The 12,759-nt window shown below is 42.7% G+C and overlaps 1 protein-coding gene across 9 annotated transcripts in view; it reads left to right on the top strand.

Moving 5' to 3' along the window:
* Positions 1-12,759, top strand: part of epb41l4a (erythrocyte membrane protein band 4.1 like 4A) — a 237,866-nt gene that overhangs the window by 187,049 nt on the left and 38,058 nt on the right. For 5 of the 9 annotated variants that reach the window (XM_072281061.1, XM_072281063.1, XM_072281062.1 and 2 more), the window contains 2 exons: positions 5,860-5,940; positions 6,803-6,916. The exons of 2 other annotated variants lie outside the window; for them this stretch is intronic. In XM_072281061.1, the coding sequence (XP_072137162.1) occupies positions 5,860-5,940; positions 6,803-6,916 (195 nt within the window). The remainder of the gene's footprint in view (positions 1-5,859; positions 5,941-6,802; positions 6,917-12,759) is intronic. 2 more of the 9 variants (XM_072281065.1, XM_072281064.1) reach the window with 1 other exon arrangement.

Here is a 12,759-nt window from a genome sequence, read left to right as displayed (position 1 = left end):
TGGGATAGCCAACTCGTACATCTGGAAATGGCTGGGGCTGCCTCAGTGTTTCACGGACACTTTGGGAAGAACATGTTGCAGCTGCCATTGAGACCTATCAGCCTGGGTGCAAACAGGAAAAAACCCGACTGGTGGTTCAGCTAAGGGAGTCCACTCACCTGCTGGTGAGGAGTGTCAATGCCCCAGTGCATACTGGCCATAAATGGAGAGCTGAAGCTCAAGTAGATCAGGCTATCAGCAGGCTGCAGTACCAAGAAGTCGTCACAGAGTCCAGGCTGGACATGCAGGACTTGGCTGGGGGAAGGCAGCACATTTCTGGTCCAAGGCCTCGAAGAGAGGAAAGCCATTGTAGTGGAGGAGGTGACAAGGACAGAGCAGGAGGACTACAGGATGAAGGCAGTGGCACAGGGCCGCCAGAGAAGCTGGACATCATGGAAGGGCACCATCAGCAGGCCATTCACTGGTCTGACCTGCAGAAGATCCTATAAGCCAGACTCAGCTTCCTCATCAGAGCAACCTATGGTACCTTGCCCTGACCCGAAATCTTCACCAGTGGCTCGGCAGTGAGGTTAGCTGCCCCCTGTGTGATACCACCGATGCTGACCTCCAACACATCCTGGCAGGACACAAGACTACACTGTCCCAAGGATGCTACAGGTGGCAGCCCGACCAGGTCCTAAAGTAATTGGTAGAGATCCTAGAGACTTGCAGGTGAGATGTGAGAAGTGGCCTCTCCCCAGTGGGATGACAACTCATCCCATTTATTAAAGCTGGTAAGAGCACTGGATGGACCCGTCCAAGAGCTCCTTCAGGACTCCTCTCCACGGGCAAGGAGTGGAACATGAGGGGAGATAGCTACAATTCCCCATGGAATCACCACCATATCTTTCTGCCCGGACATAGTACTGTGGTCCACAGCTGGCAAAACAGTTGTCCTCATTGAGTTAACCATCCCATGGGAAGAAGGAGAGGAGGCTACCCATGAGCGAAAGAGGCTAAAGTATTCAGACCTGCCAGCTGAGTGTAAGGAAGCTTGTGGGATGATCAACATCCACTCTGTGGAGGTAGCTTCATCGGCACATCGACAACAAGGTTACTCTGTGATGTGGCAATGACTGGAGCAAGGCTCAGGAAGGCCAGCAGAGAGTTTGCTGAAGAAGCAGAAAAGGGCAGCTTTTGTCTGTGGCTGAGGAGGAAGGACAGAAATTGGGGGACAGACTAACCCCACTGGAAGCTGCAGGGGCTGGCAGGGAGATCCTGTCACTGCTCTGCCACCAGGAGATGTACCAAGGCTGAGGGAGTGAAGCATCAATGAGTAGTTGTCCCTGGCTGATAATCCTGCAGCTGACCTAAGGGTACTATTGGATGTGTGGCAGGTAGCAACGCCATCTTCCTGTAAATCTCACTGACTTTCCCCCATGTGTTGATCTAGGAAAAATGACAAATGTGTAATAAAATATTCAGTACTTTTGCAAAGTTAAGTAAAATATTTTAAATATATACTTTATACTTTATTGTCGCTAAACAATTGATACTAGAATGTACAATCATCACAGCGACATTTGATTCTGTGCTTCCCTCTCCCTGGATTACAAATATTAAATAATAAAAATATAAAAAATAGTAAAAATTAGTAAATATTAAAAATTTAAATTATAAATCATAAATAGAAAATAGGAAAATGGAAAGTACGGTAGTGCAAAAAAACCGAGAGGCAGGTCCGAATATTTGGAGGGTACGGCCCAGATCTGGGTCAGGATCCGTTCAGTAGTCTTATCACAGTTGGAAAGAAGCTGTTCCCAAATCTGGCCGTACGAGTCTTCAAGCTCCTAAGCCTTATCCCGGAGGGAAGAGGGACGAAAAGTGTATTGGCTGGGTGGGTCATGTCCTTGATTATCTTGGCAGCACTGCTCCGACAGCATGCGGTGTAAAGTGAGTCCAAGGACGGAAGATTGGTTTGTGTGATGTGCTGCGCCGTGTTCACGATCTTCTGCAGCTTCTTCCAGTCTTGGACAGGACAACTTCCATACCAGCTTGTGATGCACCCTAGAAGAATGCTTTCTACGGTGTACCTATAAAAATTAGTGAGGGTTTTAGGGGACAGGCCAAATTTCTTTAGTTTTCTCAGGAAGTAAAGGCGCTGGTGGGTCTTCGTGGCAGTGAATTCTGCTTGGGTGGACCAAATCAGGTCATTTGTGATATTGACTCCAGAGGAACTTAAAGCTTTTGACCTGTTCAACTTGCGCACCACCGATGTAAATTGGGTCGTGCGGTCCACTACTCCTTCTGAAGTCAACAACCAATTCCTTTGTCTTGCTGACATTGAGGGATAGGTTATTGTCTTCGCACCATGCCACCTGGTTCTTAATTTCCCCTCTGTACTCAAACTCGTCGTTACCTGAGATACGGCCTACAATTGTTGTGTCATCAGCAAACTTATATATTGAGTTCGATGGAAACTTGGCTACACAATCATGGGTGTACAGTGAGTACAACAGGGGACTGAGTACACAGCCTTGTGGGGCATTGGTGCTCAGAGTGATTGTAGAGGAGAGCTTGTCCCCTATTTTTACAGCCTGGCTCCTGTCTGTGAGGAAATTGAAGATCCAGCTACAGATCTGAGTGCTAAGGCCCAGGTTCTGGAGCTTAGGAATCAGTTTATTTGGAATGATGGTATTAAAGACAGAGCTGCAGGGGTGGCAGGGAGACCCTGTCACTGCTCTGCCACCAGGAAATGTACCAAGGCTGAGGGAGTGAAGCATCAATGAACAGTTGTCCCTGGCTGATAACCCTGCAGCTGACCTAAGGGTACTGTTGGATGTGCGGCAGGTAGCAATGCCATCTTCCTGTAAATCTCATTGACTTTCCCCCATGTGTTGGTTAATATATAATTAACAATAAAAATATTTTTATATTATCCCTAATCACTATTCTGCTTCTCTATGTATTTTGACCCATCATCATGGGAAATCCTCCAAGCAATTGTGTTTTAAAGTTCATATCGGAATTTACATTTCCACACTTGAAATAGCAAATGGCAAAAGAAAAAAAAGTGCAGTTATTTCAGAGTTGTGAATAATATCTTGCTGTCAAGCTGCATTGTAGTAAATGAATATTCTTAACACCTTTAAATGAGCCTCAATAAGCGTCAATTGATGAGCAAGTATCACTGGATTGCACTGTCAGTAAAACCTTCCATCACTCAGGAGAGTGCAATACTGGACCTCTCCTTGGGAACAAGGCAAGGCAGGTACCTGAAGTGAGAGTCAGGGAGAACTTTGGCTGTCATGACCATAATTCTATTAGTTTTAAGATGCTGATGGAAAAGGTAGGACATATTCACAGGTTAGGATCCCGAAGTGCAACAGGGCTAATTTTCAAACTGCGAAGTAAATTTATTATCAAAGTAATATATGGATCATATATTACCCTGAGGTTCATTTTCTTGTGTGCGTTCACAGTAAATACAAGGAAGCGCAATAGACGCAATGAAAAACAGCACACAACGAATGACAAACAACCAATGTGCAAAAGACAACAAACTGTGCAGATGCAAAAAGAAATACAAGTGAAATAATAAATAAACAAACAAACAATAGATATGAAGAACATGAGTTGTAGAGTTGTTGAAAGTGATTCCATAGGTTGTGGAATCAGTTCATTGCTAGGGAATGTGAAAATGACTGAAGTTATCCTCTGTGGTTCAAGAATCTGATGGTTGAGGGGAAATAACTTCCTGAATCCGGTAGTTAAGGTTTGAATTTTTTTTTTGTTTGGAGGAATTAGGTAGGATTTAGCAGAAGTTAACTCGAAGGTGGCTTGTTTGTTCTGTTGTTTAAGATGACAAGCCAGCGATCTACTGGTCAGTCAGCCTAACATGAGTGGTGGGAAAGTTACTGGAGGGAATTCTGAGGGATGGGATCTACCAGCATTGGGTCAAACAGATTAAGAGCAGTCAACGTGGCTTTGTGAATGTTGTGCTGGATGCAGAACGAGGAACAGCACAGCACTGGACAAGCCATTCAGCCCATGATACTTTGATGATCTTGAAGCCTATTTATGTTATATGTTTTCCCATTGTGTATCATCCATATTTTTCATTCCCTTCATATTCATGTGTCCATCTGAACTTCACCAATATTTTACAATTCTTGAAGAGGTAACTTAAAATGTAGGGTAGGGTAGTAAATGTTGTCTGTTTGAACTTTAACAAGGTCTTCAAGTTCCCTCAAGCTAGGCTGGTCTGAAAGGTTAGGTACCATGGAATTCAAAATTGGCGCAGAGGTAAGAAGCCGAGGGCAGTAGCTGAAGATTGTTTCTTGGAATGGATGCTGGTAATGTGTGCCATGGGGGTTGGTGTTGGGACCCTTGCTATTCATTATTTATATAAATGCCTTCCACCCACACCAAGTTCTACATTGGATGCAATCTCACTAGCTCTACTCCCAGCCTTTGATCACCTGAACAATAGCAATATCTACATTACGCTGCTGCTTACTGAGTACAGCTCAGTGTTCAACGCCATCACCCTTCAGTACTACTCAAAAAACTTCAAAACCTGGGCCTCTGTACCTCCCTCTGCAACGGAATCCTGAACTTCCTCATTGGGAGACCACAGTCGGTGTGGTGTGAAAATAACGACTCCTCCATGCTGGCACTCAACACAGGTACACTTCAAGGGTGCATTCTTATCCCACGGCTGTAGTTCTCCCACATTCATGACACAGCACCTATATATTCATCAGTGACACAGCATCTATATATTCATCAGTGACACAACAGTTGTTGGTAGAATCTCAAGTGGTGACAAGGAGGCATATACAAGTGAGATAGATCAATTGTTGAGTGGTATTGCAATTTTGCATAGCCTAATGAAGAGTCTTGGCCTGAAATGTTGACTCTTTATTCCTTTCTGTAGATACTGCCTGACTTGCTGAGTTTCTTCAGTATTTTGTGGTTATTTTCAGCAGTTTCTTGCTATCTGCAAATGTAGAGCAACTCATTCTTAAGAATTTTTGTCAGCCCTTAAACAGCTTCAGAGTAAGATGAGTTCCTCTGCCTATCCATGACCACACAAGAATGTAGCTAATAATCAACACTGATGATCTTAGGTACATGCTTGTTACTGAAGTAAATCCACCAATATAGATCAGTGTGACCTTGAATATGTATTTGCAGAGCTTGCTTAGCACCAGATTTCATATAATGTAATTTTTAGTCATGTCACTGAAGCAGAATCACCATATTAGTCTATTTTTTGCTGTAGAACATGTAAAATTATATTATATCTTTTGAGTAAATTTTCCATTTGAGTCTGGTGTAGGGAATCGGTTTCCTTTTACCAACAAAAGTCTTATTTTTACATAAGTCCTTTTTTCGTGTTTTACTGTTTGGAAGAAGTATACCTTGTAGTGCAGAGTATTCTTTCATTGATGGTAAGGATTGTATTGTAAATCAAGCCGTGAATCTATTTCTGTCTAGTTTTGATTGCCAAAGATACAAGGCTTTACTTCCTTTGATCCATAGTTGAGTATGAATATATTCAGACTTCATTTTTAATATAATCTCAGTTAAAAATCATACAAATCCAGATTTTGAGCCCCATCTGTACATTAATTAAATGACACTGGTTAGGCTAAGTGGGATTGAAGGAATCATTAAGAACATGTAATAAAAGTAAAAAGGAACAGGAGTTCATGGGAGGTAGCTCAACATGTCCATGTTTGTGGTATAGTCATCTTTAGTCATGCAGATCATGTAATATTGTACTGTTGGGCAAAGTCATGGGAGGGATACTTGTATTTTTAGAGAGCAATCCCTGGTAGGTGTTTAACTGTCCTGACAGTTTTACCTTCTTAGCTCCAGGGCAACCAAATTAGATGGTAGTCCAGCCATACAGAACAGAACTAGTGCGCCATGGGAGGAAAATGGTCCCCAGAGGTAAGTAGGCGTTAATTATCTTTCCGCCTTAAAGTTATTTTCCCTTAGGGAAAACCTTCATCATCCTAATCTAGCAACCACCCGAATTGCTAATTGTTCTCTAAGTCAGTGGTCCCCAACCACAGCGAGCATGTGCTACCGGGCCGCGAGAAAACGATACGATTTGGCAATATGAAACGATATGAGTCAGCTGCACCTTTCCTCATTCCCTGTCATGCAGTGTTGAACTTGAACACCCCCTCCCCCTGTCGGCCGGTCTGCAAGAATATCGTCAATATTAAACCGGTGCGCAAAAAGTTGGGGACCCCTGCTGTAAACTATTTACCGGAATGATGTTGCTAACTATAGTTCTGAAAAATTAGATCTTTTGTTTGCATTTCCTACTGTTTTGAGATTGTGACTTTATTTAACCTTGCCACTGCAGCAGGTTATGGTTAAAAGTCTAGGATTCAGGTTAATGACTTTCTCCAGAGAAAAGAAATTCCTATTCCTCTATGCACATTTTGCAGAAGAAAATATGATTCGTACATGATCACTTGTGCAGCAATGGGAAAAATACCCAATTGTAGTGCTTATGCACAGAATGCCTTGTCTTGGGTGCACTCGTGAAAGCTTTTGTCCAATAGTGCCAATGCAAATTGGTTCAGATACCAGTGCCATGCAATTTTAGTGTAGGTTTTAATAGCACAGATGAAATTCTACCCTCAGTTCTTCTTTTCATCTCTTCCTTGCATAAGAAGAATATTACCTACCAGTCCAGTAAATCATTTGTATCTGAAGAAAGACCCACGAATATCTTAGTTCCAAAAGTAGTAAATGCAGTTCATATTATTATATTTAGTCATCCACTGTTTCTTTTCAGTGGATTATTTATTTCTCCAAGTGAACGTAACAAATCACCAAAGTTCCCTCATCCTAAACGACGGACTGCTTCTGGTGGAAGTGACAATGAGTTGGTTCAGCCTGGCAGACGATGGTAGGAATTATTTTAAGTAATTGATTTTGTTGCTATTTCTATAATGCTTGCCATTAAAAAAAATGCTTGAATATAACATATAACCATATAACAATTACAGCACAGAAACAGGCCATCTCAGCCCTCCTAGTCCGTGCTGAACACTTACTCTCACCTGGTCCCACCGAACTGCACTCAGCCCATAACCCTCCATTCCTTTCCCGTCCATATACCTATCCAATTTTTCTTTAAGTGACAATATCGAACCTGCCTCTACCACTTCTACTGGAAGCTCGTTCCACACAGCTACCACTGTCTGAGTAAAGAAGTTCCTCCTTGTGTTGCCCCTAAACTTTTGCCTCCTAACTGTCAATTCATGTCCTCTTGTTTGAATCCCCCCTACTCTCAGTGGAAAAAGCCTTTCCACATCAACTCTATCTAACTCCCTCATAATTTTAAATACCTCTGTCAAGTCCCCCCTCAATCTTCTACGCTCCAAAGAAGACCTAACTTGTTCAACCTTTCTCTGTAACTCAAGTGCTGAAACCCAGGTAACATTCTAGTAAATCTTATCTGTACTCTCTCTCTTTTGTTGACATCTTTCCTATAATTCGGTGACCAGAACTGTACACAATACTCCAAATTTGGTCTTACCAATGCCTTGTACAATTTTAACATTACATCCCAACTCCTATACTCAATGCTCTGATTTATAAAGGCCAGCATACCAAAAGCTTTCTTCACCACCCTATCCACATGAGATTCCACCTTCAGGGAACTATGCACCATTATTCCTAGATCACTCTATTCTACTGCATTCTTCAATGCCCTACCATTTACCATGCATGTCCTATTTTGATTAGTCCTACCAAAATCTAGCACCTCACACTTATCAACATTAAACTCCATCTGCCATCTTTCAGCCCACTCTTCTAACTGGCCTAAATCTCTCTGCAAGCTTTGAAAACCTGCTTCATTATCCACAACACCACCTATCTTAGTTGCATCTGCAGACTTGCTAATCCAACTTACCACCCCATCATCCAGATCATTAATGTATATGACAAACAACATTGGACCCAGTACAGATCCCTGAGGCACACCACTAGTCATCGGCCTCCAATCTGACAAACAGTTATCCACCACTACTCTCTGGTGTCTCCCATCCAGCCACTGTTGAATCCATGTTACTGCTTTAATATTAAAACCTAACAACTGAACCTTCCAAACTAACCTTCTGTGTGGAACCTTGTCAAAGGCCTTACTGAAGTCCATATAGACAACATCCACTGCTTTACCCTTGTCAACTTTCCTAGTAACCTCTTCAAAAAATTCAATAAGATTTGTCAAACATGACCTTCCATGCACAAATCCATGTTGACTGTTCCTAATCAGACCCTGTCTATCCAGATAATTATATATACCATCTCTAAGAATACTTTCCATTAATTTACCCACCACTGACGTCAAACTTACAGGCCGATAATTGCTAGGTTTACTCTTAGAACCCTTTTTAAACAATGGAACAACATGAGCAATACACCAATCCTCCAGCACCATCCCCGTTTCTAATGACATTTGAAATATTTCTGTCAGAGCCCCTGCTATTTCTACACTAACTTCCCTTAAGGTCCTAGGGGATATCCTGTCAGGAGCCAGAGACTTATCCACTTTTATATTCCTTAAAAGCGCCAGTACTTCCTCTTCTTTAATCATCATAGTTTCCATAACTTCCCTACTTGTTTCCCTTACCTTACACAATTCAATATCCTTCTCCTTAGTGAATACCGAAGAAAAGAAGTTGTTCAAAATCTCCCCCATCTCTTTTGGCTCCACACATAGCTGTCCACTCTGATTCTCTAAGGGACCAATTTTATCCCTCACTATCCTTTTGCTATTAATATAACTGTAGAAATCCTTTGGATTTATTTTCACCTTACTTGCCAAAGCAACCTCGTATCTCCTTTTAGCTAATTTCTTTCTTAAGATTCTTTTTACATTCTTTGTATTCCTTGAGCACCTCATTTACTCCATGCTGCCTATATTCAATGTAGATATCTCTCTTTTTCCGAGCCAAGTTTCCAATATCCCTTGAAAACCATGGCTCCCTCAAACTTTTAACCTTTCCTTTCAACCTAACAGGAACATAAAGATTCTGTACCCTCAAAATTTCACCTTTAAATGATCTCCATTTCTCTATTATACCCTTCCCATAAAACAAATTGTCCCAATCCACTCCTTTTAAATCTTTTCGCATCTCCTCAAAGTTAGCCTTTCTCCAATCAAAAATTTCAACCCTGGGTCCATACCTATCCTTCTCCATAATTATATTGAAACTAATGGCATTGTAATCACTGGACCCAAAGTGCTCCCCAACACATACCTCCGTCACCTGACCTATCTCATTCCCTAACAGGAGATCCAACACTGCCCCTTCTCTAGTTGGTACCTCTATGTATTGCTGCAAAAAACTATCCTGCACACATTTTACAAACTCCAAACCAGCCAGCCCTTTTACAGTATGGGCTACCCAGTCTATGTGTGGAAAATGAAAATCTCCCACAATCACAACCTTGTGCTTACTACAAATATCTGCTATCTTCTTACAATTTTCTCCTCCAATTCTCGGTCCCCATTAGGTGGTCTATAATACACCCCTGTAAGTGTTACTACACCTTTCCCATTCCTCAATTCCACCCAAATAGCCTCCCTAGACGAGCCCTCTAATCTATCCTGTCAGAGCACCGCTGTAATATTTTCTCTGACAAGCAATGCAACACCTCCCCCTCTTGTCCCTCCGATTCTATCACACCTGAAGCAACGAAATCCAGGAATATTTAGTTGCCAATCACACCCCTCCTGCAATCATGTTTCACTAATAGCTACAACATCATATTTCCAGGTATCAATCCATGCTCTAAGCTCATCCACCTTTCTTACAGTGCTGCATGATATAATTTTGACATCTTGTTACTCTTTAGTTGGGAGTTCACTGCCTTCAATTTTCCATTTATAGCTCTGCCTCTATTATTTACCTTTTCAAACAGCAGTACTAAAAAGCATACTCACATTACATAAGCACCACAGAAGCATAGTGGCTAGCACAACACTTTAACAGTACCAATGACCCAGGTTCATTTCCTATGCTGTCTGTAAGCAGTTTGTACGTTCTCCTCGTGACTGTGTGGGTTTCCTCAGGGTGCTTCAGTTTCTTCCCACAGTGCAAAGACGTACTGATTGGTGGGTTAATTGATCATTGTAAATTGCCCTGTGATTAGGCCAGGATTAAATCATGGGATTGCTGGATGGCGCGGCTTGAAGTCCCAGAATGGCCTGTTCCACACTGTATCTCAAATAAATAGATAAAAGATAGGACATTTTTGCTTGCAAGAAGAGCAGGAGTGTGAAGGAAACCTAGTTTGTCAAGTAAAGCAGTGATGGTAGCAGGAAATGGAACTGGTGAATATATTGCCGAATTTGAGAGGTAGAAGTAGACATGACCATTTCTATCGAATGAGTGGAAGTATTCCTGAGGCTGAACAGTATTGTTGAGGGCACAGAACAGAGAATTATGGCCTCAGTGTGAGATAGTGACTTTGTTGCTGGTCACATTGGCAAAAATACATATATGAGATGCTCATACTCCTGTCTTACGTGGATTGCAGAATTATCACATGAGGGTATTGAACGGACAAATAAGTTGTGGATTTGTGACTGAACCTCTTCACCTCTGAGCTTTAAGACTTCAGTGGAGATGTCATCCACTCCTGCGATTTGTTTCGTTTAGTTGGAATGTGGCCACCTCGACATTTTGTTGATTAAGAATGCTGGCAAAGCTGGACTGTGTAACTTGCTGTGGTTTGGAGTCAAGGCAGAGTCCCAATTGAGAAGGTCTTTGCACAGTCTTTCTAGTAGGTGTTAACTGCCTTTCTGTTCCTGATGAGTTCAATCTGTTGACTCCCAGAGGAATGTGGTTTTTGGTTTTGGGCCCTTAAGTGGGTCAAAGAGATTGTGGGATGACTAGATGGGATCCTCAACCACGCTTTGAGCCCTTCATCCGCAACACTTCTGGTAAATGTCACAAATAATCGGGGGGGGGGGGGGTGGAGGGAGACCCTGATGATCTTCTCACCAGTTTCACTATCGTCTGCATAGTCTTACAATCCAATGCCTTGCAGCTTCTGTACTACACAATGATGCAGCCAGTCAGGAAACCCTCAATGGTGCTCCTGTAGAAAGTTGTTAGAATGAGAGAGGGAAGACTTGCACAGATCAATCTTCTCAGAAAGTGTAGCTGCTGCTATGCCTTCTTGACTAATGAGGAGGTGTTGTAAGTCCAGGTTTGGTAGCCCTTTCTGTACATACCAATGAACTTTGTGCTGTTCACTCTCTCCACAGCAGAGCTATTGATGTGCAATGGAAAGAGGTTGACCTGCACCTTCCTTAAGTCCACAATCATCTCTTTTGTCTTGTTCACATTGAGACTCAGATTGTTGTCCTAACACTATTTGACAAGGCTCTCTACCTCCTCTCTGTATGTCAGCTCATCATTGTTGCTGATGAGGTCAACCACTGTTTTTCATCATTGAACTTGATGCAGTTTAAGCTGAATCTGGCAGTTCAGTTGTGAGTCAGCAGCATCGAACAGCAGTGGGCTGAGTACATAACCCTGGGGCATCAGAGCTCAGTGTGATGGAGCTTGAAATGTGGCTGTAAACTCGGACTGGCTGGGATCTTTCTGTCAAGAAATCCAAGCTCCAGTTGCAGGGAGGGTTGTTGAGTCCCAAAGAGGACTGTTTCCCCACCAGCTTCAGAAGGGTAATTGTGTTAAATGCCAAGCTGAAGTCGATGAACAACAGCCTGGCATACGAGGCATTATTTTTGAGGTGGGACAGAGTGGAAGGCCTAGGCTATGGCACCATCGGTGTACTGGATTGAATGGTAAGCAAACTGGAAGAGTTCCAATGTAGCTAGAAGGTGAGATTTTATACAATTCATTACCAGCTGCTCAAAGCATTTCATGATTGTTCAAGTCAGAGTCACTGGGCAATAATCGTTTAGGCTAGTTACTGTCACTTTCTTGGGCACTGGAATAATGGTGGCTGCCTGGAAGCCTGCGATGGACTGTTTTAGAGTGATATTAAGGATGAATGTTAAGACCTCTGTTAGCTGACCAGGTATGTTGTCCAGCCCTGCAGCTTTTCGTGGGTTTACCCTGGCTAGGATCCTCATCACCTCACCTGCAGCCAGACAGGGTGCTTGTTGGGGGAGAGGTGGTGTTCCTCTATGTTGCATCAATACATCAAATCGTGCATAGAAGCCGGCCATCGCTGTTGTTGATGCGCAGGGTGGACTTGTAATTGGTTATGGTTTGTATACCTTGCTACATACTGCACGTGTCCCTTGTGTCCATGAAGTTGTCTGGATATTCTCTGCATACTCAACGTTTAACTTCCTGATGGCATGGGGAGCATGGCTGTTGCTCAGTTTAGAGTTGTTGTATCCCCCAATCTGAGGCAACATCCCGATCCCTAAGCAGTGCATGAACTTCTGCAGTCTACCTTGGTTTTCAGTTTGCCCTGGCAGTGTAGTGTTTAATCATAGCAACATCCTCAGTGCATTTTCCTATGTAGCCAGTCACTGACCCCACATATTCATCAATATTGAGGTGATGATCATAGGCAGCCGCTTCCCTGAAAATTCTCCAGTATTGCAGAACTGAGGTGGCATCAGCATTGCATTCATTTCCGAAATTGCTCTGCTCCTCCTCCATCTTCAGCTTCAGGCCTCTGAAAAAGTCTCAGCCAGCAATAAGTGGGCTTGCCTCTTGGATATTCAAAAATTCCATGAGATAAACTAGTGAA

Source organism: Mobula birostris, chromosome 17 (genome assembly GCF_030028105.1).
Source record: "Mobula birostris isolate sMobBir1 chromosome 17, sMobBir1.hap1, whole genome shotgun sequence".
NCBI lineage: Eukaryota > Metazoa > Chordata > Chondrichthyes > Myliobatiformes > Myliobatidae > Mobula > Mobula birostris.
This window is presented reverse-complemented; position numbering and strand designations above follow the sequence as displayed.